We start from the raw sequence: 24999 nt of genomic DNA, 5'->3' as shown, positions 1-24999 counted from the left end.
GCAGACAAAGCTTTCCCCCACAATCGCAGCTCAAGCCTCCTTTCAGCACCTTACCCAAATATTACCAGGAGCTGGAGGACTTTGCAGGGGCTGTAGCTGCTGCTGTTGCTGGCAGAAATGAAACTGAAGACAGGGCAAGTGCATCCCCTCCCGCCACGTTTCGAGAAATTTCCACCTCCCCAGCACAAGAGCTGCTAATGGCAAGGAGGCCACTTAGTGCTGACAAAGGGACACGTGCAGAAATTGCATGCACATACATACTTCTTTTACCCAGGAAGTTTTTAGCACTTACGCTGACATAACACCTCCAAAAAAACATTCCAAACTAGACTCAGGGTCTCTGCTAGCAGGATTTTTGGCTTTAGGTAAGAAACTTTTGTTATCAGTTCTCGTGTGCTAACTCAGGACAGTGAAAACGAGCCAGCAAATCTACAGCTCCCACTATTTAAGATAATTCAGTTCATTTAGACAGGGGCAGACCGGCAAGCGCTTACACAAGCATCTCATCCAGCATTGCTCAAGAAACACTTTCTCCCAGCAAGGGGTTAAAACACCCATTGAGCTGATGCAAGCACTGCCAGAAGAAAGCATTATGCCTGTGGTTTTATGCTGGGATGACACAGTGTATTTTGAGGTTTTCAGAATCTTTTTACCATTACACAAGATAAACCAACCAAACAGAATCACATCAACAGTAATTAGCATGTTAAGCTGAAAAGCTTCAGAACGTAATAGGTGGATAAACGTGTTTTGAAAAAGCCGGTCAGTTTTGGATGTGGGGTGTTCCCAGAGGAAGCAGCTGAGATCCACGTGGAAAAGTTTCCTCAAATGAATTAAAACATGTTATTGACAAACTAATTGACAAAATACAACGAAACTGTTGATGCATTTTGCCATGCCATGAGGTGAGAAAGAGGCTACACAAGAAAAGCAAATACAAAATGAATTTGGAACAGAAATACCTCAAAATGTGCTGTCCAAGTGGGACTCTCACTATTTGCATTTTCTCTTTTGCATACTTCATTTGGTTTTTGAAAATTAAGCGCAAAGTTTCATGGAAACAGTAACAGAAGCAGCCGCAGAGCTCTTAGAAGGAAAATGTGCTTGGAAGAATGTTCAATAGGACAACTATATGTGCACAGTGACATAATTAAAGAGTCTCCAACCCTACAAAGTTTCTAACTCTATTTAACTTTATAAAGACGTAACACCAAGGAAAAGCTCAGGGTATTTATACAATATAATAAAACACTATATACAGCATCCCTGCCCACCCTTGTACATAGATACAGAGTTCCAATATATCTACTTTTCAGTGAGAAACATTCTTCAAAGTAGAGTAGAAGACAACCTGCCATGATCATTCTACTCATTTCAACAATAACTGTAACAACGTCCCAGGTTTAGGGAAAAAAAGAATTAAAAGTAAAAAATAAAAATAAATTTAAAAAAAAGGTATCTCCAGCTATGGAGTCAAATAATTTTCATCTGTTTGCAACAGAAAAATATAATTTACGCATAGCTTCAGCATGACATAAAACACACTGGATCGTCAAATCTGTTTTTCAAGAGGGAACTGTTACACCATGTTTTACAGACATTTCAGCTGTAAGAGAACATTCTATTAAAAGAAAAAAAAACACACAACAGTTGTGATGTCATCAAACATTGTAAGTGGAAATAGAACACGACACATTGTAGAGAAAGTCTAAACATCTGTAACCACTTATGTTCATAGCCAGAGCCGTGCTGCAGAGTGGATGTGGTTAATTACCATTTGATATACTAGCCTTCAGCACACAGGAGATGGTGATGAAGGATAAGGCTTGCAGTCTGACCTGTGCCATTGTCCAAGTATAACAGACATTCTAGCCGGGTTTCAAGGGATCTTTCCTGTATTATTCCAAAGCCACAGATACTAAATAGCTCACTGCAGATGGCTTGCGCAAGAGACAAGTAGTTACAGGGACCAGAAAAATGCATAAAAAAGGAAAAACTGAGGATAAGCACCTCCCAAAAAACGGCCACTGTCCAAGAGCATAAATTGAAATAAATCCTTTTTTGCAGGGTAAAGGAACAAATTTTTATTCGGTCATTCAGAGCAGTTAGGTTGGTGAACAACTGTTTCTTAATCACCGTCTTTTTGTTGCTGTTCTGCTCAGTGCCCAGATTTCTGAGTCTTAAGATCTTCTCTCTAAAAAAGGAGAATGACTAAAAAAGTGTTTCAAGAACCATTCCTGAAATGATGCAATACACTGAGGAGCCCCAGGACATTTGTCATGCAGCTGTAGAATCTGAGGGGCAACTGACATAAGCAAGCATCGCCCCCTTGCGCTTTTGCTCTGAAATGACTTTTCATTTTGTAGGTAAGCTTCAGCTGCAAGAGTCCCAGAAGAAAGGACACTGAACCCTGCGAAATCACAGTCCCACAAATATAAAACCAGTAACGGTCTAGGGGGGAACTAGGCTCATCGCCGTCTGAATGCACGTGATATCCTCCAAGCGTTGGGCTCCTCATAGCGATTGTAGAGGGGTTCAAGCCGCTGCTGCTTTTTCTGTTTGCTCAGTTTGGTTGGATCAGAAACCTTGAAGAATGCTGGTGCAAATTCCACCAGCCAGCGTGGATCAATAGTTGTCACTTCACGCATGTACTCCTTGGTGGTCAGCACTAGCTCATGATACACCACCCTGTGAAAAGAGAGCAACTTGGGATATTAATATTTCCAAACAAGAAGAGGCACGACAAGGGCTGCAGTATCTAACCTCACCCTTTTATCTCTGATTCTTCCCTCAGTTCAGCATATGACTCCTTAAAAGCTCTGATGCAGGCTAGAAAAGAACTATCCATAAGAGTCATCATCTTTTTCCTCTCCTACCTCACACCTACTCTTCAGCATAAAGCTGTTCTCTTCTGTTTAAAACGTTTCATTCTCTCCCTCAACATTCAACATTTCAACACTGAAACTCAGTTCCACAAGACAGGAACACAATCACAAGGCTTCGGTCCCAGCCTTGGTTTTAAAAGTAAGTCTCACATCTGCACAGGCACAGATTTTAGCAGTAGAAAGAGCCAAAAGCAGACTTGAAACTTCTCACCCTGCTCACTGCTGACAAGTCAGCAGCCTATACTTCAATCTGTATTCTACAAATAGCGCTCACCATCGGCTTCTCAGTTATAAAGTTCTGAACTGAAACAGAAAATTACATAACAAGCCCTTCCTTACCATTCCGGTTGTCTGTTGAAGAGAGCACTGGATGGGTGGATATAGACCACCTGTTGGTCAATGAGCGTCCGATAACCCTCCTGGGGATCCTTCTTTGCAGCATTTCGGAAGAAGCCGCTGCAGATGGCCTTCTGGACTCGAACTGTTGCCTTGCCACAGGACACCACATCCAGCTTGTGTCTGCCAGAGAAGAGTTAGGGAGAAAACAAAAATTAGAGCTCTCCATATTCAGGTAGAGCTACTAACATCAGACTAATAAATTTTGTGTAAGAATACTAAGGAAACAGTCAGTACTCATCCTTTTGGAAGTGCTCACCTGTCCATAATGCCCAACATTTGCTTGCGGATGTCCTGTGCCCTGCGTAAGGACCGGGCTTGGATAAAATTTTCATAGCACCAGGGATTTGAAAACTTATTGTTCTTCCAGGAATTGTAGACAGCCAGCAGAGTGAGGTGGTCTCCTTCTGTCTGGTGGAACTTGGCTTTCTTTTGATCAGCAAGTGCTTGTTTATCCTAACACATAAAGTATACATCCATCAGACACCTACATCTCAGAGGCAATCCTTGTGCAACATGAAGGACACTGACTCATCACCCATACCATGGTTTTTTAAGTCTACCAAGAAACAGATGATATAAAACAAGGAAGATGACACAAAACTGAGTGGTGAATTACTAAGGATTACTGAGGAGCATCTAAGTGTCACTGGGACAGCTCTCACTAAGTCAAACCTATGCTTGTATGACAGGAAAGCCTAGAACTGCCCTTGCTGAAGACAGACTTGCTGTAGGCTCCCCTGAAGACTCTCACAGGTGACAAGGACCTGATCAGGAAAGATGAATTCTTTATTTCTTTTTTTTTTTTTTTTTCCCTCTCCTCATTTTATTCAATTTCTGCCCCTCGTTTTGAAAGAGGGCTTCAAAGGAAACTAATCACTTATACTGTAGGCAGTACAAGCGTGAATCAATCTAGGCAGTTTTATTGCTCTTGAAGCAACCTCAATGACTAACCATCAAAGGTACTGAGGCAGTAGCTTTGACCTCTCCATCCCTCCTCGCTTGTCCAATCTGCTCATAAAATGTTAATCAGACACTGTAATTACCTAGTCTGTTAATTTCAATTTTGGTCTAAGTTGCAGCAGGCCATCATAATGAAGAAATAATGGTTTCAAGAAGAGTCTGCTGCGAAAGAATACTACCACAGCACAATCTGCTGCTTGTTGACTTAAAAGTAAGAAAGAAGAAAGAGAATGCCAGACTTCTAACTTTCATCTTCCCATCTGCAAAGAAACTACCAACATCCACAGCTGCAAGGTCTTTATCCAAAGGGTACATCAGATAGGTAATGTATGAACCAACAGTCTAACCAAGCCACAGGTTTATTTGGGTAAATATGCTCACTCCTTAAGACCCGAGGCAGGCAACAGAAAACACACACAAACTATAACAATTCTTGGCTGCACTCCTTACCTTTGGCCTGTAGAACACATTCTGTACAGACAGCATGGAGACTATTGTCAGCATTTCCTCGCTGCATCCCAGATGTACAGACATGATCAACATCTTGCACAACATAGGCTCCAAGGGGAATTCTGCCATCTGCAAGAAAGCTGTTTCAGGGTACCCTGCAAAGTCTCAGAAAAATCCCGAGTTCCCTCTGCAAGAGAGGAGAGCCCCTTTCTTCCGTGCTTTATAAAAACAGTGTGCTTTACCCAGGATAACTTTATTCAACATGAAACAAATTATATACACATTCACAAGGATATCCCACTACTTACAAGGGATTGTTTTAGACATTTTACTAAACAGTTTGCTTTTATTAGAGAAGTAATACCTGCTCTTTAAAAAGCAGAAGATACATAACTACTGCCCTGTCATCCTCTAAACACTTGCAACCCAGCCAGCACTACGAAGCATTCTGTTTAGCCTACCCTGCGCCCAAGTCGAGTGAGTAGTCCTTCATCATCCAGAGCTCCCAGAGTGTACAGCTGCTCCATGGCAGTTATGAGCGTTTCCATTGGGGGAGCATCCATAAAGTCAAAGGAGAGCAAATCATTGATGCCCATGGCCTGAACAGAGGGAAGGGAAAACAACCAAGTTACAACGCTGAGGAGAAAGAAGACACTGAACTCAACACTTCAGATAATCTGCACTGGCCTGTGGCTTTCACCTATCATTCAGTTTTCTGGTTTGTTTCTTCAGTACTGTTCCATACCTCTTCCAAGGCCCAGAGTTAAGGCCCAGTTTGTGGGCACTCAGAAGGATGATATAAGCTTAAAAGATGTATATCTCTGGGGATCAAAACCCACTCTAAAACAATGTATTTTATCTGTTCATGTTTAACATAAACATACCTTACACAGGAAATGCACACTGCTCATAAGATCCATGTATTTCAATCTCTTACAACTAACTGTTCTGCGCAACTAAGACTTGTAATTTAGGTGGATATTCAACACTAAAACCCTCAGCAGAAAAATGCAGGAGCAAGCTCAGTGCCTAAGAACTGCATGTGATGCAATCTCCCTTTCAAAATACCTCTGTTCACTAGAAGGACCTGAGGCTTATAAAGACTAATTTATTGAAAGGCTTATGATCAGGCTGGCTTGCCAAAAGTCAGAGAAATGCCCACCTTCAGGGAGAGTACTGTACTGGCCAAATTTGTTCTCTGGATTTCAGGAACATTGGTAGTTAGCATTTCATCTCGATAGGCACGCTCTGTATACAGCCTATAGCATTTTCCTGGCCCCGTTCTCCCAGCTCTTCCTGCTCGCTGCTTTGCTTGAGCCTAAAGGTAAAGGAAAGCATCTCAGAGACCAGGTATAAACAAGTACAGTTGAAAACAAGTCAACTCAAATGATTAATTATTCATGATTTTATTTGTATTAATAGAAAAACAGATTTCCAGTCCAACCAAGGGAAGTATGCGTTCCTTCATATGGCCTCAAGGAATCTCAATTGCCTTACTTTGTTTCCATGTGCTTGGACATCATCAAGATACATGTTAGCAGCAGGGAAAAAAAACACATCAGATACAGAATGCTTACCTGTGAAATTGGTGTAACAACCAGCTGGTCGATTCCAGTCTTGGAGTTGTAAACTTTCTGCTTCACAAAGCCAGGATCAACCACATAATATATTCCATCAATAGTAAGCGACGTCTCAGCAATGTTAGTGGCAATGACAACCTGCAGACAACAGGGATTCAGTAAGCAGTGCTGTGTTTGGCTGGCAAGCCAACCACGCTGCTCAGCTTGAACAATCCATCCTACATGATATTATCAGTTTGCTGAGGATGCAACTCCAATGGTTTAACATTAAAAGGAGAAATGTACTCAGGAACTGAGGAACTGCAAAAAGTTATCTACAGTCAAGAACGGACAGGTGTTAAACCTCTATCTACCTTTGTTTTAGGTATGGACAGTATGGGAAGAGAGCATAAAAAAATTGCAATTAAAAGCAGGTGAAAGATCATGGTAAGTTTGTACACAGGCTGCAATGATTTCAAGGAAAATTTCTGCCTATCATTCAAACACAGTCCATATTTATAAAGGAAACTTCCACAGACTGTATCTCTAGGTTTTCATTAGCTGTCTTTTTCTTCAAAACTACCCCACTTTGTCTGAAGTGGTAACTAACAGAATGAGAAGTACTAAGAAAGAAAAAATCAGCACAAGATGAAGCCACACTGAGCTGAAATTACCTTTCTGCTCCCTGGTGGGGCTGGGTCAAAGATCCTGGTTTGCATTTCACTGGGTAAGGCTGAATATACTGGCAGGATAATTAACTCTGGAACATCAGGTCCTAGAGATTTCATCCTCTCATAGAGGATCTCACAGGCAGTGTCAATCTCTTCTTGACCAGTTAGAAACACCAAAATGTCACCTACACAGAAGTAAAACACACACAGAATCAATTCTGCTCAGCACATCTCCTGCATAACCAGACCTCACCTTTTCCATTTAAAACAGAGATCCCCACTTTTGGTAGCACCTGGGCAACAACTTTTAGCCAGCAGCAACAGTGCCAAAGGCACTATTTTACTCCTGCTCCTGACACATGACCAGTGACTCAGAAAGACCTCCCTCTTAGGTATTAGAGTCCCTGAATTACCAATCACCCTAGATTCGCCATCCCTGATTCACTATTCTCCACTCACCTGGTGGCTCTGTTAAGTGGATCTGCATTACTGTAATTAGACTAGCATCCAAATAATCTGTCTCTGGCTCTTTTGTGTACAGGATTTCTACTGGGTATGTTCTGCCAGGAATTGTGAAGATTGGAGCTTCATAGAAATATTGAGAGAATTTGACAGCATCCAGTGTCGCTGATGTCACTATCAACTTCATATCCTGCCGTTTCTGCACCGTCTATAGCAGGAAAGAAAGTTCTCTGGTCATTTACTGTCTTTGGGACCATTAATATATAGCGTTTGATTTCAGTCAAAGCAATACTTCACATTAAAAAAAGAATTATGACCAGCTATATCAGGCATTTTGACATATTCCAAAACCTCTACAAGTAAAACAGGCAGCTCATTCCAGCACCCATAATTTCAAGCAATCAACCACTAAGGTCACATTTCAAACCTTTCTCGGCAGCACCTATCAAAGAAAGCCTTTGTCAGAGAAGGAAGAGCAAAGCAAGAACATTCCTCTGCTCATCCATCATTATGAGCATTCTGGAGTGCCAAAGCTCATTGTTTCTGTGAATTTTGCTTGATTTATCTTCACACAGAGGCTCATTTTATGAAAATCTGTACTAGAGATCCTTAGGAATATTTGCTTTGCTCCTGAAAAGACTCTTAGAAAACATGAATGAACTTGATTCGTGTGACCTTGCCTCTCCTGAGGGGCCCCTACCCATACACAGCATACAGAGGACACCAAAGCAATAAAAATCAAATGCTACATTACCTTCTTCAGGAGTCCAAAGAGCACATCTGTATGAATTGTCCTCTCATGGGCTTCATCTAGCATGATAATGGCATACTGGGTCAGATCAGGATCTATCAAGCACTCCCTCAGTAACATACCATCTGTCATGTATTTGATGACAGTTTCAGGGCTAGTGCAGTCTTCAAATCGAATGGTGTAGCCAACCTAGAAAGAAGAGTTGAATAGAAGACAATGCTCTCTTTTCACATCACAACTGAATCCACAGAATTAAGTTATTAGCACCATTAATTCCCAGTTTGATTATTCTGACGGATCATTTTTACAGCCTACATGGGAACAGACGTGTGGACACGAACAAATAAACTAGCTCCAGCACTGATTTTTAGTACTTTTCTCCGTGCTTATTCTGGCTCATTCTTCAACATGGAAATTCACCTCTTGTCCCAAACAGCAACCGAACTCCTCTGACACCCTCTTTGCAACAGACATTGCGGCCACTCTGCGAGGCTGAGTACATCCGATCTTTCCTCTTGATGTATATCCCGCCTCAGCCAGGTATTGGGTAATCTGGGTTGTCTTCCCAGACCCCGTCTCTCCAATTACAATCAGAATCTGGTTGTCATGCACAGCCTAAAAAAGGTCATAACAGATACACTTACTAAAATTTAAAAACCGAGAACAAACAAGAATCAAGAAAGTATAGTTCAGACTAGACTGAGTACCTACTGCTCTTCCTCCAGCTGACCTATACCAAAAATGATACAAGCATTCTTACTGACCAAGCCAGCAAACCGCTCAACCACTTAGCTGACTCACCCCTTTGCCCACGTGATCCTAGTTTCAATTTTGATTTACATTAATAACTACCTGGAGCTTTACTAAAATATACACACACATGTAGTCCTTTAAAATAATGATTCTAAGCTACAGTTCCACACTTAAAATTATCAAGTGTCTATTCATCTGTTAACAGGCTGGAACAGTATTAATATTAAATTACTGCTTGTTCAAACAAGAATGACATTTCAAGAGTCTTACTTGTATCAGCTGCTCCTTCAGTCTGAAGATTGGGAGACTCTCTCTCTGCTCAATGATAGAGAGCTGTGTCTTCTTACCATATGAGGCTTTGTTGCCACCAAATGCATGTTTCTTCCACTCTGGGATATCATTTGGCATCATCCCAATACCTCGCATGTTTGCGGCTATTTGTCTTCCATCCACTAGAAAAGAAACAATTTCATCATCACATTAGGTTCGGGCAGCACAGGTCCCAGTGGTCCCGCTCCTAACACTCCATTACCCTTGCCTTCTACACTTCTCTTGTGCATTTAAGTTTATATATTTTGTAAGTTCCTACACATACGTTACCTCTATTACACTGATTTCCATGTAAAAACAAAACAAAACCGCTTTGCCATCCATCTTGCTTTTTGGTAATGCATCTTGATGGATAGCAGGATATACCTGCGTGTTCCCTTGACACTTCTATTTCGCATCAGCAAAGACAAATTTCTTCTTTGTCTCACTTTTAAAGTGAGGAAAAAAAACACATTATCATGAGCTAGGCATTATGGTATTTTCTTCTAAGTTGTTCAATTACCACAAAAAATGCACAGTTCATACTTAGATACATTCAGGCATACCATCAGGGAGAGGATCCACCCAGTGTGTGTTGAGACCCATGGGAATAGAATCCATCTCTGCTTCTCTTTGTGCTTGTTTAAGTTCTCGTCTTTCTTTAGCTAAAGCACTCTGCATCATTGCAGCCTGGGACAAGGAACCATCCGGATTCTGAAAAACAAGAAAAAAAAGTTAAGATCTCAAGTACTCCCAGTGTTTCAAATTAAATTATCTTTCTGTCACCAAGTGGAAAACTGGTTATTAAATTCCCAAACTTTTATTTGATTAAATCAAGTATACTGTCTTTAATCTTGGAAATCTCTTACCTTTACTATTTTGATAGGACTCATATCCATGCTTTGTTTAGTATGACCTCGAAGGAATGGTGGCTCTTCTTCAACTAACTCAATCTCAAGATCCTCATCTAAAATCCAGAAGTGACAACTTTAATAGAAAGGCAAGCACCTTCTTTCAGCTCCACAATAGCAACAGTACCTCTTCAAATAGTGCTTCCTGTGTATTCTCAATTATCACATAATTAACCGTGTTAAAAATGAAAACACCATATAAAAATAACGCACAGATACTTGATGCATATCCAAAGGTCACTAACAATAAGGCTGGAGCAATCCTAGTTCCAAATGCTTAAGAAATTGTGACTTATTTCACATTCACTCCCTTTTTGAATCAAAACATGTCCAGAAATAGAAAGCATATACAACCGTAAGACTACTCGGAAATACTACCTTCTTCATCATCAACTTTAGGAAGAATCCCGGTCTCCTCATCAAAGTCAGGAAACTCTTCCTTAGAGAGCACATTAGCTGCAATCATCTGAGAATAGAATGAATAAAACATGGATTTATACCAAAGAATGAACACAGCTTACGCCCATGATGTCTCAGTTCCAATGATATTACCAGACTTGTATATCAGGAACAAAGGAACGTTCTGATTTCAAGAGAAAGGAATGGTCCTGCATTCCGGCACACATCTCCCCAAGTCATCCAGTGTCTGAACAAATGGTCTTTTTCTTATTCTAAATACCATCAGCATGAGATAGTTGGCTTACAGGGCTGCACTGATAAACAAGTATCACTAGACAGGGATGCCCCAACTCGCTGTGATCTCTGGAGACAACTTGGTCCAGCCTCCTGGTCAAAGCAGAGGTAACTTCAGAGTCAGAACTAAGCTAAAAGTCCCAGCTCACAAGAAGGCAGCAATTTAGATAAGGACTAAGTTAAAGAAACAAACAAGGAGCTGTATTCTAGTCCACAGAACTCCCTAATTTTACTGAGTGGCACCCTTCTTCCCCTCAGTACAAAACACACCTGTTTTATTTCCCATTTCTCTGGGTCTGAAATTCGGGTGAGGCGTTTCCGTTCCAGGGTATCATCCTCCACCTCCGGGGCATTCACCAGGGACAGGTGGCTGGGTCTGTCTGGGTTTCTCATAGAAGTTTCTTCGTTGGTTTCTCCAACCAGGTTCCTCCTCCGGTTTGGATTCAAGTCTTCCCCAGTATCTTGATCAACATCCTACATCAGATCGATTCATCAGTCAGCTCTACCTAAATTTCACTTTTCATTGTCTATTAACACCAGCAATTCGTCTAACACAAACGGAAACACACAGTGTGTGTCTCAGAGAGAACACAACCAATGACAGCCAATACATAAAAAATGTTATTGTGTGTGTTTTTTTTTTTTCCTATTATGAGGCGAGTACATCCCAAAGCCTGGGACGCTGCCTTGGCAATCACAGTGATTTCATTCAAAATGAAATGCTTCTCTCCTACAGAAAAAGGAAGCCAAGCATAGCAACTGCCTGAGGTTTGACCTGTCACGTTGCTAAGGCAAAAAATCCTGTTAGTACTATTACATCAGAAACAGGCAAAAAAGAACCTAAGGAAAATGAGTAAAAAGTAATAGATCACTTAGAAGTGTAACTCGTATTTTTAACTCTGCCTTGAATGGTTACATATTAGTTTTCAGTGATAGAGGATAATTAGTGTATAATCTTAAAAATTTTTAGAATAGGGATTACATGACGCCAAGTACCACAGAACACATTCCATACCTTCATGCTCAGGCTGGTTTTGGATCCAGTAAAGGATAACACTTTGACTTTTACTCTTTGTCCTTTGCTCACAACATCGGCAACATTGGCAACCCGTCCTTCTCTTCGAAGCTCTGAGATGTGGACCAAGCCCTCCCAGCGCTTCCTGTAGATGAAACAGAGGAACGTATTAGATCATTCAAAGTCTAGATTAAAGTATTTTGTTGTCAACTAATTGTGTACATTCATAAACTTTTTTTTTTCCCCTACGGAGAACATTATCTGCTGTCAGACTTATTTTGCTGAAACAGATCTTCATTCTGGCATCAAAACTCAGCATACTTTACTACAGCATCATCTTTTTAAGACACTAGAAGAGAACAGAACACCGATGGAGTCATACGAGATCTGCTGTGAACATCACAACATACCTTAGTCCTTCCAGCTGCACAAAGCACCCAAACTGCATTATACTCGTGACTTTCCCATTATAAATGTCTCCGATGGAAGGCTCCTCAGGCGGTGGACGGTCTACGTGCTTGTCCCTCCATCTCTCATTGCCCTTTTCAAGGTATTTATCTCGATCCCTCCGGTCCCTACTAGGACTCCGACTCCTGCTCCGTGAGCGGTATCTGGATTTTCCCCTGTTCCTATCCCGAGTCCTAGAACGAGACCTAGAGCGAGATCTGTGCCTTCGTCTCCTGTCCCTGCTACGGCTTCGGCTCCTCCTCTTCTTCTTTGTCCTAACAAACCAACATCACATATTTGCAGGTAAGAACAGAGCAAGCAGGCAATATTAACTGCCAATACCCATCCCTCAAAGATCACAGAATCACAGAATTTCTAGGTTGGAAGAGACCTCAAGATCATCGAGTCCAACCTCTAACCTAACACTAACAGTCCCCACTAAACCATATCCCTAAGCTCTACATCTAAACGTCTTTTGAAGACTTCCAGGGATGGTGACTCCACCACCTCCCTGGGCAGCCTGTTCCAATGCCTCACAACCCTTTCAGTAAAGAAGCTCTTCCTAACATCTAACCCAAAACTCCCCTGGCACAACTTTAGCCCATTCCCCCTCATCCTGTCACCAGGCATGTGGGAGAACAGGCCAACCCCCACCTCTCTACAGCCTCCTTTAAGGTATCTGTAGAGAGCGATAAGGTCGCCCCTGAGCCTCCTCTTCTCCAGGCTGAATAAGCCCAGCTCCTTCAGCCGCTCCTCGTAGGACTTGTTCTCCAGGCCCCTAACCAGCTTCGTCGCCCTTCTTTGGACCCGCTCAAGCACCTCGATGTCCTTCTTGTAGCGAGGGGCCCAAAACTGAACACAGTACTCGAGGTGCGGCCTCACCAGAGCCGAGTACAGGGGGACGATCACCTCCCTAGCCCTGCTGGTCACACTATTTCTGATACAAGCCAGGATGCCGTTGGCCTTCTTGGCCACCTGAGCACACTGCTGGCTCATATTCAGCCGACTGTCCACTATCACTCCCAGGTCCTTCTCTGCCTGGCAGCTCTCCAACCACTCATCTCCCAGCCTGTAGCTCTGCTTGGGGTTATTACGCCCCAGGTGCAGGACCCGGCACTTGGCCTTGTTAAACTTCATGCAGTTGACCCCAGCCCATCGGTGCAGCCTATCCAGATCCTCCTGCAGAGCCTTCCTACCCTCGAGCAGATCGACACACGCACCTAACTTGGTGTCATCTGCAAACTTACTGAGGGTGCACTCAATGCCCTCGTCCAGATCATTGATGAAGATGTTAAAGAGGACCAGCCCCAGCACCGAGCCCTGGGGGACGCCACTAGTGACTGGCCTCCAACTGGATTTGACTCCATTTACCACAACTCTCTGGGCCCGGCTATCCAGCCAGTTTCTAACCCAACGAAGCGTGTGCCAGTCCAAGCCAAGAGCAGCCAGTTTCTTGAGGAGTGTATATTCTAGAGGAGAGATATTCTAGAACCATACCGGTGGTCACTGTTCCTTTGTTTGCCTTGCCTGTCTGCACTAGGCATTAGAGCTTCAAGTTCTTTAAGCGCATCAGCTGCCACTTTCACATCATCTTCATCCAGCATATTCTGCAAGAACAGAGAATCACTCTGTATGAAGGCTGATAAAAAGTCTGTCGCAGAGAATTAATCTACAGAATGAACAATCTCATGCGTTTCTATTCAGAAAGAATGCAAGCTAAATAAAAAAGCGATGAGACATGAAAGAAAAATGGAATTATGGTCTTACCCTGATGTTGGGATTGTCCGGCCTGCAAAGAGCTGGAAACAACTCCTTCAACCTTTCCTTTTCTGATTTGGGTTTGACAACGGCCTCTGATTTTGAGGTTAATAAAATAAACAGACAAGAAAAAAATAATTAGAAGGTCCAAAGTGATCTATCACCAGCTTTTCTGTCATCAAATGTAAAGCTTAACTTTCATCTGAATGCAAAGTTAGACACAGATTTTACAGAGATTCTCTTCAACGATGATGGCATTTTCCTACAAATATAGTTATCCATGAATCTGTGAAATACTAAATGGTCTGAGCAGTGTGCTCAGTAGGTTTTTTTGTATCTGAACAGCTTCACTAATCCAGCACTACTAACAGAGACTTCCACATGCAACAGAAGCATATGAAGATCTTGCCTTGTAAGATTAGAATACGTACTACATCGAGCTTGTGCAATATAGCTAAAAAATACAAAACAGTAGGAATTACGTTGGTTTTTGTAGCTGTTTTTTTCTTTTTCACATCTAACTGATGAAAGGGACAAGATTACACACACCTTTGCTTGTAGATGGTTTCGATGGAGGCCGCATTGTCTGTATGAGACGGAGCAGATTACTAATAAGGGAATCCTGCAAAATTTAACACAATAGTTTAAGAAGCGTCTGTGTTACTTTTGGTCATTCTTACAAAACACAAAATAGGGGTAAATAGGACAAAAAAGGCTCAACTCTTAAGATTTCACTTTAAAAAAGTGTTGCTAGACTTTGCTTACACCCAAAAACCAATGTAACAACATGAATCTGAAAGTGATTAAGATAAATCAATTTAAGTGACTGTTCTACTTATTCTTTAAGTTACTTATTTAAGCCAACTACAGTAGCTTCTGAGAAACTCATTAACCTCGCATCTAGTTACCACAAAATGCTTTAAGCTAACATATAACTCCCTGAAAACTTGTTTCTTCCATATTTTATATGCTAAACAAGACAGTTTCAACAGTTCATGTCCTCAAAAGGAGGCTTCACAAAGACTACGAGTTTAAAAAGAGCAGAGGAAGGGACAGGGAGGCTCAATCAGACGGGTACGTTCAGACACTAAATACTGCGTGGTTTTCCAGTTGAAGAAAATCAATGATCGGTCCTCACACCTCTCTCTTTGACACACCAGGACAAAAACACGTAAGCAACATCCAGATCTCACTCACTGTGAATTCAGCACCATTCTTCAGAAGAACAGCTTTAAACGTGTCAAACGTAGTGTTTTTCTCAGCAAGGCTTATGACAAACTCGGCTGCGGAGAAGAAGCAGAAAGTAAATCATAGCACAGGGTTGAAAGGCGGCGTAAGAGTACAAACAGCAGGGCAAAAATCCTTCTGTGGCACCTGGAATATTGTGTCCAGTTCTGAGCCCCTCAGTTCAGCGCAGAGCCACGAGGATGATTAAGGGAGCGGAGCATCTCCCTTATGAGGAAAGCCTGAGGGAGCTGGGGCTCTTTAGCCTGGAGAAGACTGGGGGGTGACCTCATTAATGTTTTTAAATATGTAAAGGATGAGTGTCAGGACGGAGCCAGGCTCTTCTCAGTGACACCCTGTCCTGGCTTCAGCTAGGATAGAGTTAATTTTCCTCCTAGTAGCTGGTAGGGTGCTATGTTTTGGATTAGGATGAAAAGAGTGTTGATAACACACTGATGTTTTAATTGTTGCAGAGCAGCACTTGCACTAAGCCAAGGACTTTTCAGCTTCTTGCTCTGTCCTGCCACTGTGGAGGCTGGGGGCGCAGCAGGAGCTGGGAGGGGACAAACCCAGGACAGCTGACCCAAACTGGCCAAAGGGGTATTCCATACCATCAGATGTCATGCTGAACAGTATATAGCGGCGGCTGGCTGGGGTGGTGGGACCGGCTGCTCAGGGGTAGGCTGGGCATCAGTCAGCAGGCGGTGAGTAATTGCATTGTGCATCACTTGTTTTGTACGTGTTATTAGTAGCAATCCTATTATCGTTATTATTTTTTTTTCCTGTCTTAATAAACTGTCTCTATCTCAACTCACAGGCTTCACTTTCCCATTTCTCTCCCCCATCCCAGAGAAGGAAGGGGGAGGGCGAGTGAATGGCCTTATGGTGCTGAGCTGCTGGCCAGGTTAAAGCCCAACACACCCAAGGACAAGGGGCGGTGGGTGCAGGCTGGAACAGAGCAGGTTCCCCTTAAATATGAGACAATTTTTGTTGACGGTGAGGGTGGCAGAGCCCTGGGACAGGCTGCCCGGGGGGTTGTGGGGTCTCCTTCTACGGAGATATCCAAAACCCGCCTGTAGGACCTGACCCAGGCGTTCCTGCTACGACAGGTGGCTTGGACCAGGCGATCCCTCGAGGCCTCTTCCCCTCTCAGGCCCCTTCCAGGCCCTGACGCTGGGATCCCGGACATTTGTTTACATGGCGGCGCCAGGCCCGGCCACAGCGCCCTTCCCGCAGCCGCCTCGGCCCCGCTCACCCAAGTCCTTGTCGTTGATGCCCAGGTGGTTGTCCAGCTCCGTGCACACCTTGGAGACCAGCGACAGGTACTCGAGCTTGGCGAGCTCCTCCAGCGCCACCAGGTCCGCCATCGCTGCCCCTCAACACCACCACTTCCGGGCCGCGCCGGAAGCAGCGAGGCAGCACCGCATTGGGCGTGCCCACACTGACCATAGAGAGAGAAGCGGCCGTGCTAGAACGCCTCGCGCCCACAATGACCATAGAGAAAGGGTCCTCCACGCTGCGCTCCCGCGGCTGACCCCCCCCCCCCCCCCACCGTCCGTTGAGCCGCCCTGGGAGGGAACCAATCAGCGCAGCCGAACGAGCGGGCGGGGCTCGTGACGCGCCTGTTGCTAGGCGCTCCCCGCCGCCGCCATGTCGGCCTTCCACTGGGAGGCGCGGCGCCGGCAGGCGGCGCTGGAGCGGCGGCGGGCGGCGGGGCTGCGGGTGCGGACGGGGCCGGTGGTGGGGGGGGAAGGCGGTGAGCGGCCCCGGGACCGCGCTCACCGCCCTCTCCCCACTTCCAGGCCACAGGCAGCCTCGAGGGGGACCCCAAGCACGGCCCCGGGACCGGCGTGACCCAGAGCCCGCCGCCCGGTGAGGGGAACGGGGGGACGGGGAAGGGGGTGAGGGGAGCGGGGGGACGGGGAAGGGGGTGAGGGGAGCGGGGGGCTTAGCCCAGCGCGGCTCACGGCTGTTCCGGTACCGCCGCAGAGCCTCGGCCCTCCCGCTGCTGCTGCCCATGTCACCAAGCCGCCAGCACCAGCGCCAGGCTGCCCAACCGCTTCACGGTAAGGCCCCGGGCACGCAACGGAGTCCCGCGGAACGGCCGTGAACACACGGAGCTGGGGGTTTTATTATTGTAACTCCTTCTGTGCTAAGCTGGTGGTTTTATTGTTGTAACTTCTTGTTTGGTTACAGTAGGGCTCTCGGCTTAGAGGGGTAAGGAGGCGGTTGGTAAGTCCCTTGTGTAAGCTCAGCGTGAGTAACCCAGAGTTAGCCCTGAGCTCCTTCACACCAAGGGGAAACAGAAGTGGTTTTTCACAGGGTGCTGTGATGCAGAGGGATCAGTAACACTGATGTTTTCACGTTTAGGCTCTGCAGTACTTGCAGCAATGGTAAGACCCAAGGAGCCTGCAGGCCAGAAGTAACACCCAGGATCTCCATCTGAAGTGGACAAGCTTCATGAATCCAGCACTGCAAGTGTACAACGTTAAGGGGCAGTTTCACCAACTTCAGCTGTAAAAGCTAACACCTAAGTAAAACATCACATCCCAGAGGCATCCTGATTCACGCTGGTTCTGTCATGTCCCGTCCTTCTCTCCTTAGAGCCCTTTCCCATAGCCAAAGTCCTGTTTCTTGCCAGCAGACATGCTGTTGCCAGTAGTGCCAGACTCCAGGATTACTGGCTGATTACTCCAGGATTACTTAGCTGCTTGAGGGAGGAAGGCGACTAGTTACCAGCTCAGTGTGATGAGACAGTGAGGAGCAACACTGCAACAGCTCTGTAAGAGGTGTTTGGGAAGCATGTTTTGAAGAAAGGATCAGAGGTTTTCTTCTGACTGCACCTGAGACCTTGCTCTGCTCTCCAGTGGGCAGAGAAAGTGCTCAGCAGTGGAGTTAAAATTTTAGTCCCACAACTCCCAGGCTATTTGACCAAAGAGCACCTAAACTAGAACCCGAGGCATACATTTAACTCATCCATGATGTAGGGAATACTGGTGTCAGCACACAGAAGGCTGCCAGGGCTGTTCTTGTAAAAGGCTGTTGGGTTGTCCTGCAGCTTTGCACAAACTAAAACACAAAAGAGGTCTGTTTCCTGACATTTGAGCAAACTGTGCTTTTCTCACTCATGCTTGCTCATGTTCAGAGCACCCAGTGGCAAAGCATAGAGGAAAGCAACTCAACAAACAGCAGGTACCAGCTACCACATACCACTGGCTGGAAAACAGCAAGTCTTTCACATTTTCTCCTCACTGGAACGGATCCCATTACAGAACACCTAGTGGATGATCTTATTTTAAAATATATATTTATGTATAAAAAGACAACCAAGGCATTGCATTCTTGCCTCCTACACCAGAGAGCTCAAACAGCGGGTATCAGAGTCACTCTCATGGTGTTTTGGTACGATATGCAGTAGGTTGTGATTTTTTTAAGAGAAAAGAAAACGAGATAGACATCAGTCCTGTTTCTTGCTCTCATGGAACAGGTTGTGCAAGTGTCAGACACTAGTGATATAGATCTGATCCAGCCAGGTCTCACCCCAGTCCCTCTGCAAGTTATGAACTATTAAATTCAGGACCTAAGTACAAAATGGTGCAAGGAAGAAACAAGTAGAGTTAGACTAACAGGACACCACCTGTGATGGAACAGTGAAACGTTGCAGAGTGTGACACCCCATGCTCTGGCCACTCAGCTGAAGGGTCAGCCACGATAAGGAACTGAAGGAAAAAAAGCTGCAACCTGTGGGCAGTACAGTCCCAGTACGTTACCGTCTTCACGAGGGAGATGGTAGCCTTGCCCAGCAAACACCAAGCCTCCTGGCTTAAGGCATGGATTGAGAAGAAGCCTCACAAGTTTGTCTCCCTACAACTTGCCTTTGTGATGGAACACCCAGCACCCAAAAGCTCTGCCAGCCTGGCTCTGTCATGGTGGGCGGCGGTACAGTGGGTGAGGTAACGTCGCGTTCCCCCGGCAGTCCACATACTGGTAGTCTTCAAAAGCCACCTGCTCCGAGTGACACAGGTACGTGCAGGTCAGTGTACCCCTGCAAGGCAAAAGCAGAGCAGAGGTGCACTTGTGATTGTCCCAGATAAGACTTCCCGTAATGCAAAGGTCCTGCGGTGAGCTTCCACTGCTGTCCTCTTTGGTCCCAATTACACAGCCCCAGAACACAGCAGTGGAGATATCCTCAGCTCAATTTCACACGGTGCAGTGGGAAAGCATCTTTCAGACTGCATTTGTTTAAAGAGCTGTCTCAGGCAACAGAATACACAGAAGAGCCTGCTTTCTCCCGTCTTGCTCTCAGCACCTGCTGTTGTAACATTTGCATTCAGACACCCAGACAGAGCCCTGGCTGATCCCCAGCAGCCCCAGGAAGGCAGGCATAATCAAACCAGTCATCACTTCCAGCTCTGGGCCAAAGAGCTACTTCACAGCTACAATCAGTATTATGGACAGAAGTCAGCCAGGCCTGCTTGCTGTGTAACAGAAGCTCAAGCTGTCACTGCTGCTTACATTAAGCCTGAATCCCAGGGACTTCTCACAGCAGCAAAGGCTTTGGAGAATTATCTCCCCCCACACCTCAGCACACCTATCTAGGTAACAGCATATTTGCACTGAAGGTAGTTCTGGTCTTAAAGAGCACTGACAGGCTGACCTTCTTTTGAAGGGTGTCCAAGAAATGCAGTTCACATGAATGTTAGTTACAGCTCTGAACCAGGCAACACTTACTGTATATGCAGCAGAACATTGTGAACTCTGACTTTTGTCCAGGTGCAAATGTTACTGCAAGAGAAAAGAGAATTAATTTCACAGGAGCTGCCCACACCATGCGTCCCGTCCTCAGTTATTCCGCTGTTCCTCTGCTTCTCTAAAAAACATCTCTGTGCATGATTCTGACAATAGCTATGCAGGCAAAATTCTTCAAGCACAGCTCTTTCTACACCAGTGAAAGATGTTTTTGCCAGTATAACACAACTGCGGATTTAGTAAGCATAGGTCCTCTAAATATGCAATGCACGGCGTGCCTGCACAGAGGCTTTGGTTACCATGAACTCTGCATAATCTGCTCGTTACTTGCGGAGAACTGCAGTTTACATAAGGTACATCTAATCTCTCATTTGTGAGAAGCTAAAAGTTTATAACCTAGATATTGAACTGATATCATCGCTTCCTCATCAGAACATACGGAAAACAACACTGCTGAGCCAACACTAAGCAGAGAATAGAAAACAAGTTTAAAATGAACGTGCCAAACTTTTATCCGGATCGATTCCACGCAGTAAACTGAAAAGAATGCACTCGCTCTACTTCACTGCAGACAGGACCAGCACAGGAAATCTAGTCATGAAAAGCCTACAAGCACTAGGGTTACTTAGTAGTCAAAGGAAGAAGTCTTTACAAATTACTCACTAAGTGTTGTCATCCGATATGATGCTGGCCACCATATAAAACATCTGAAGAGAGCAAGAAACAAGAACTAGAGTTACATTTGCATACTACTGAAAAAAACTAAAAATAGCCAGAGTTGGACTGTCATTAGGTGTCTTAAACTGCATTTCAATGCCTAACTCAATGCAATTATTAACAGTATGTAAAAAAATTAATCAGAAATTCAGTCCAAAAAGACCTTAAAAAGGCCGTCTAGGCCATACGCATGATCCTCACAGTAAGGATGGATCAGCTGTGCTCAAAGAGTTCCCTCCAGCGTCTTGTCTAACAAGACAGATACGCCTTGCCAGAAGTTGGTACGGCTTCAAACCCAGCAACAGGTAAATTCTTAGATCACACCTTCTGGAAGTGGGACATAGGAAGCTACATGTCGAGGGACTTTGAGCATTTGGGAGGTATATGACGAAGGAGTAGGTCAAGTATGCAAAAAGCACCTCCCTGTCTAGGACATCCAGGTTAGTTTAGAAGGAAATGCAAGGAACACCTGAGCTTACCTGGCCGCTCTGCAAAGGGCTGATGTTCAGCAGAGTTTTCACAGTGGTCTTCCCTACTACCAGGGATTGGTGCAAAATCTCAATGTCTAGTTGCACAGCAGTGACCAGGTAGAAGTTGCTGTTAGTTACGTTCAGCACATTCTGAGGAGAGAAAGAAGACAAAAACCACCCTGTAGCAGGGCCAGGGGCTATTGTTGCAAAGTAGCTTCCAATGTATTCCTGTTACAGTCTTACAGCAGCAGCACAGGACCACACAGTCTCTTCTCAAGACACCAGAAACACACTCAGCCTGGCCACAAAGGTGTATCTGCTGCAGTGTCTCCCATGATAGCCGAAGGGGTACAGCCAAAAAGCTCAAGGATGCAAAAGAAAAAGGATTAACCACAGTGCTCCTTCTAGGCAGCCCCCTTTGGCCACTTATTTGTGACCTGCTCACATGCAGCCACACCTCTGATGCTGCAACATACTCCTAATATTGCTTCCAAGCAGCCTGAGATTAAACTGAAATGGCAGGAGTTGACGAGACTGACGCAGCCAGCCATCGGTTAGCCAGCCTACATGGAGCAGCACAGGAGATGAGCAGGGAGCCCTTCAAATCTGTTTGATTGAGAGCTGAGTGAGCACTTACTGTCATGTTGAGGTATATACTGGTGGTATTGACATCAAAACCAATGGAGGAGGCATTCAACCCTGCAGGCAGCACAGTAATGGAGCGAGGAAACAGGAAGAAGATGCTGAGAGATGTCATCAGCAGGCAGATTGTCACAGCAAGACATACGTAGAGTTTCCTGCAAAATACCACCAAGGCCACAGTCACTCATGGTTTGTCACCCTTGTCACAAATACCTGCAGCCCTGCTCCAGCTGAAAGCCAGGGGACAAGAGGAATACCAGAAAACAGAACTTTGCCAGCTCCCACACCACAGCAGAAACAGGATGGAGTCCCACACAGTGGCATGCTGAATTAGAGCAGAAATTACTGGAGATCCCCAACAACTGGGCAATTCCTCTCACACAGAAGACTGTCCAACACCTATTGCTGAAGAAACTGCGAACACTAAACTTACCGCAAGCCAGAATACAAACAGCAAAACACCCAGAAGACTGACACTTCCCTCTGCACACAGAACAAACATTCAAAAGACGAGAAAATGGATTCATTTAGTAGGACTTACGTTCGTCTGGGCTTCAGCCTCTGGTCACCATATGGAATCAGTGCCACCAGCTGCTCCTCTTGCTCTGAAAGAGGCAGCAGCAGATCAGAGACCACACAAGTGAATAAAGCAAACTGCATTGCAGCTTAAGGTCTGTCCGTGCTTACAGGTCCAATTTAGAAGGCAAAGGTGATGTAATTAAGAGTTAAGTTTGGGCATTTCCAGCTTGGAACTGAAACAACTCCTCCTTAACAGGCTTCAAATAATTATCTAAAAGCAGCACTATCTGCTTTCCCGCCCCATTCTCCCCCAGTAGGGGCACCCATGGAAGTCACTGGTGAACCAGAGATACCACACTCCTACAGGACTGGATACAATAAAGAGGAAATGGTTCAGCCGAGGTCTTTTGGCAGAGACACATACCTACCTCAGAAGTCTCTAAAGACACAGAGGCAGCATGCAGAAGAATTACATACCCCTGGGGATCCTTCCTGTTCCCTGGCATGTTGGGCAATTGACACAGCTTCGACGTAAGATGCCTGTACCAGGCATGCAGGGTATAGCAGAATCTCCTCCGTTGATGCTCGCGTAATTGGCAATTTCATCTTCAGCATCCAGTTGCCCAGGTAAGATCAGCTTCCCTTCACTCTCCTTTTGGTCAGATGTTTTCCAGAACTGTGAAACTTTTCCACCCATGGCTGAAGGAAGAATTCTGTATCCAACACAAAAACACGCATTAGAATATTGTCTGGGTAAATCAATTTACAAGAGCAGCACAGTTAGAGTTTATAGTAGGAGATCACGAGTATCATGCCATTTACAACATTTGGTAAGTTCCCTAAAGCACAGCTCTGAAGTTGCTTTAAAAGATGAGTTACTCTATCTTTTAAATATAGAATCTTCTAGACACTCTAGTTGCAGGAAGAAGTCTGAGGATGCCACTTACAAACATGCCAGATTCTTCATCTCATGGTATTTGGTAAGAAGAGTGGAATGCTGACTCAAAGCACCTGAACATTTTAAGGTAACAACATAGCTCAGAAGTCAAACTCTTGAGTTCTTGCCTAGTCTTTACTCACCTGTGTCCCCTTGGCAGTCCTAATCTAGCCCGAGTAAAATCAAATAGTACTCAAACAATGTAAAAACAAACTATCTTCAGATTCCGTAGCCTTATGTTATCTTTAAAAGTTAAAGTGGCAGCTGAACTCATTTTCCCAGGCTTCTGATAATTAATTCCTCAGCTCCTAATAATCCTCTCAACAGCATTAACGATACCAAGCAGAGAAAAAGATGCATCTTCATCACAAAAGGCATCACTCAAACCCAGTTTTCTACTGGTTACGATCTTTGCTGTAGGCAGTCTGGTTTAGCGACTCAGAGGTAGGATGCTTAGCTTTGATAAACAGCAGCCTCTTCATTTGCCCAGATGATACAGAGGCTTCGAGTGAATAACCCCTCAGGGCTCTATTACAAAACATACCAGGGAGGAAATATCACTACCTGCTAGTGGAGAACCACCAGAGTCAGTGAATAGAATCACAGGGGGTTTATCGCTCAGCCCAGAAACCAGAGCATATCTGAGAGCTGATTCCAGGGGCAGCTGTTCCTTTCATAGCTGACAAAGGAAGAATCAGGATCTCATTTAACCAGGAGCAGGACATGGCTGCAGCCCTGCAGAGCCACAGAGGAACCTTCCACAGCCTTCTACCCCCTAAACTTGAGGAGGTTCTGCAAGACAGGTAACTGTGTGCTGCAAGGGGGTGGGGTAAAAGAGAAGGATGAGGACACCTGAAGGATTTGGGTTTCCCTAACACAGAAAGGGAAAGGTCCTGGTTACCATTGTAACGCAGTCCCTATCTCGGCAGTCTCTTGAACGCCCCAGGAAGTAAAGCTGCAGCTTCTCTAAACTCTTAGTTAATGTTTACCAGCTTCTCAGAAACAAGCAGTGAGGAGGAGTAACAGATTTTTCACAGAGCTGTGAAAAACAACCATGGGAGCCGGGAAAAGACTCACTTGTGTGTATCAGAGACCAAGTGCAAGCTGCAGCAGGTGGAGAAGTTCACCTCTATCAGGTACTGCCCCCAGGCAGCCCTCTGGGTCTGCTCTAAGCCACACACCCTGCCCCACACAGCAGTGCCCTCAGGGATGGTCCTGAGGTCTGCCAGGGGCAGTGGAAGGTAACCAACAGAGGCCAGCTTTGAGAAGGACCGGGACCCTACACCTTGAACCACCACAGGGGCACGACGGGCTCCTGCAGGCCCAACTGCCCCTGCCATGGCCAGCCCCAGCCCCACTGTTCTGAGTGGGCTTCTCTAGGCCCGGCCCCACACCCCCCCGCAGCAGCCCCAAGCACCCAACCCTGGGGCTGGAGCTGCGTGGGGTCCCTCCAGCCACCCCGCTTACCGGTCGCCCACCACGGGTGGCTGCTGAGCCCAGAGAAGCGGAACTGAAAGCACCGCGGGGCGGGCTGTGTTCCTCCCCGGAAGGGAAGCGGGGGCGGCCGTCCAGCTGGGGCCCTGGTGCTGCCACGGGGGAGTGAGCAGCTGGGACAGAGGGGAACAGCCCTGGATGGCCACAGCCGAGACTGAGAGCTCCATCCAGAGCTGCTGCTTGTGGAAAGCCCGATGAGAGCCAGCCAGATAAAGAGCTTTATT

General features: G+C 45.3%; 2 protein-coding genes across 5 annotated transcripts; both read right to left on the bottom strand.

Moving 5' to 3' along the window:
* Nucleotides 1-1468: 1468 nt before the first annotated feature.
* DHX8 (DEAH-box helicase 8) lies at nt 1469-16655 on the bottom strand. Its single transcript, XM_035347827.1, has 23 exons — nt 16503-16655; nt 15221-15306; nt 14573-14645; nt 14033-14118; nt 13763-13872; nt 12229-12540; nt 11819-11963; nt 11074-11277; nt 10489-10576; nt 10069-10166; nt 9766-9913; nt 9161-9342; nt 8558-8752; nt 8141-8326; nt 7384-7594; nt 6928-7109; nt 6272-6412; nt 5857-6012; nt 5156-5293; nt 4695-4823; nt 3541-3737; nt 3225-3404; nt 1469-2688 (listed from the first exon to the last, which is right to left on the bottom strand). The coding sequence occupies exons 1-23, from the start codon at nt 16612-16614 to the stop codon at nt 2469-2471; spliced, it is 3579 nt and encodes a 1192-aa protein (XP_035203718.1). The 5' UTR covers nt 16615-16655; the 3' UTR covers nt 1469-2468.
* A 1705-nt stretch (nt 16656-18360) lies between these two features.
* Nucleotides 18361-24980, bottom strand: TMEM106A (transmembrane protein 106A). 4 transcript variants are annotated; one of them, XM_035347862.1, is made up of 9 exons: nt 24749-24980; nt 22822-23057; nt 22367-22430; nt 21821-21980; nt 21193-21333; nt 20660-20703; nt 19979-20032; nt 19123-19292; nt 18531-18966 (listed from the first exon to the last, which is right to left on the bottom strand). In XM_035347862.1, exons 1-8 carry the CDS (start codon nt 24940-24942, stop codon nt 19172-19174), a joined length of 1014 nt encoding a protein of 337 aa, XP_035203753.1. In that variant the 5' UTR covers nt 24943-24980; the 3' UTR covers nt 18531-18966; nt 19123-19171. The 4 variants fall into 4 exon arrangements, with proteins under 4 accessions (XP_035203755.1, XP_035203754.1, XP_035203753.1 ...); XM_035347864.1 differs by lacking the exon at nt 24749-24980 and adding an exon at nt 24567-24693 and having other exon boundaries at nt 18361-19292; XM_035347863.1 differs by lacking the exon at nt 24749-24980 and adding an exon at nt 23292-23721 and having other exon boundaries at nt 18361-19292.
* Nucleotides 24981-24999: the final 19 nt, after the last annotated feature.

This window comes from Oxyura jamaicensis, chromosome 27 (assembly GCF_011077185.1).
Source record: "Oxyura jamaicensis isolate SHBP4307 breed ruddy duck chromosome 27, BPBGC_Ojam_1.0, whole genome shotgun sequence".
In the NCBI taxonomy this organism is placed as follows: domain Eukaryota; kingdom Metazoa; phylum Chordata; class Aves; order Anseriformes; family Anatidae; genus Oxyura; species Oxyura jamaicensis.
Note: the sequence above shows the minus strand (reverse complement) of the source record. Positions and strands in the feature narration are given on the sequence as shown.

Coding starts and splice junctions, on each gene's coding strand:
- TMEM106A (XM_035347861.1), bottom strand. CDS start 24,942: ATGGAGCTCTCAGTCTCGGCTGTGGCCATCCAGGGCTGTTCCCCTCTG. Junction 21,981..22,366: donor AGGCTGAAGCCCAGACGAAC/GTAAGTCCTACT, acceptor GGTATTTTGCAG/GAAACTCTACGTATGTCTTG. Junction 20,033..20,659: donor ATATCGGATGACAACACTTA/GTGAGTAATTTG, acceptor TTTCTCTTGCAG/TAACATTTGCACCTGGACAA.
- DHX8 (XM_035347827.1), bottom strand. CDS start 16,614: ATGGCGGACCTGGTGGCGCTGGAGGAGCTCGCCAAGCTCGAGTACCTG. Junction 15,307..16,502: donor CATCAACGACAAGGACTTGG/GTGAGCGGGGCC, acceptor TCTTCTCCGCAG/CCGAGTTTGTCATAAGCCTT. Junction 6,013..6,271: donor TTGTTACACCAATTTCACAG/GTAAGCATTCTG, acceptor CTTTACCTTTAG/GCTCAAGCAAAGCAGCGAGC.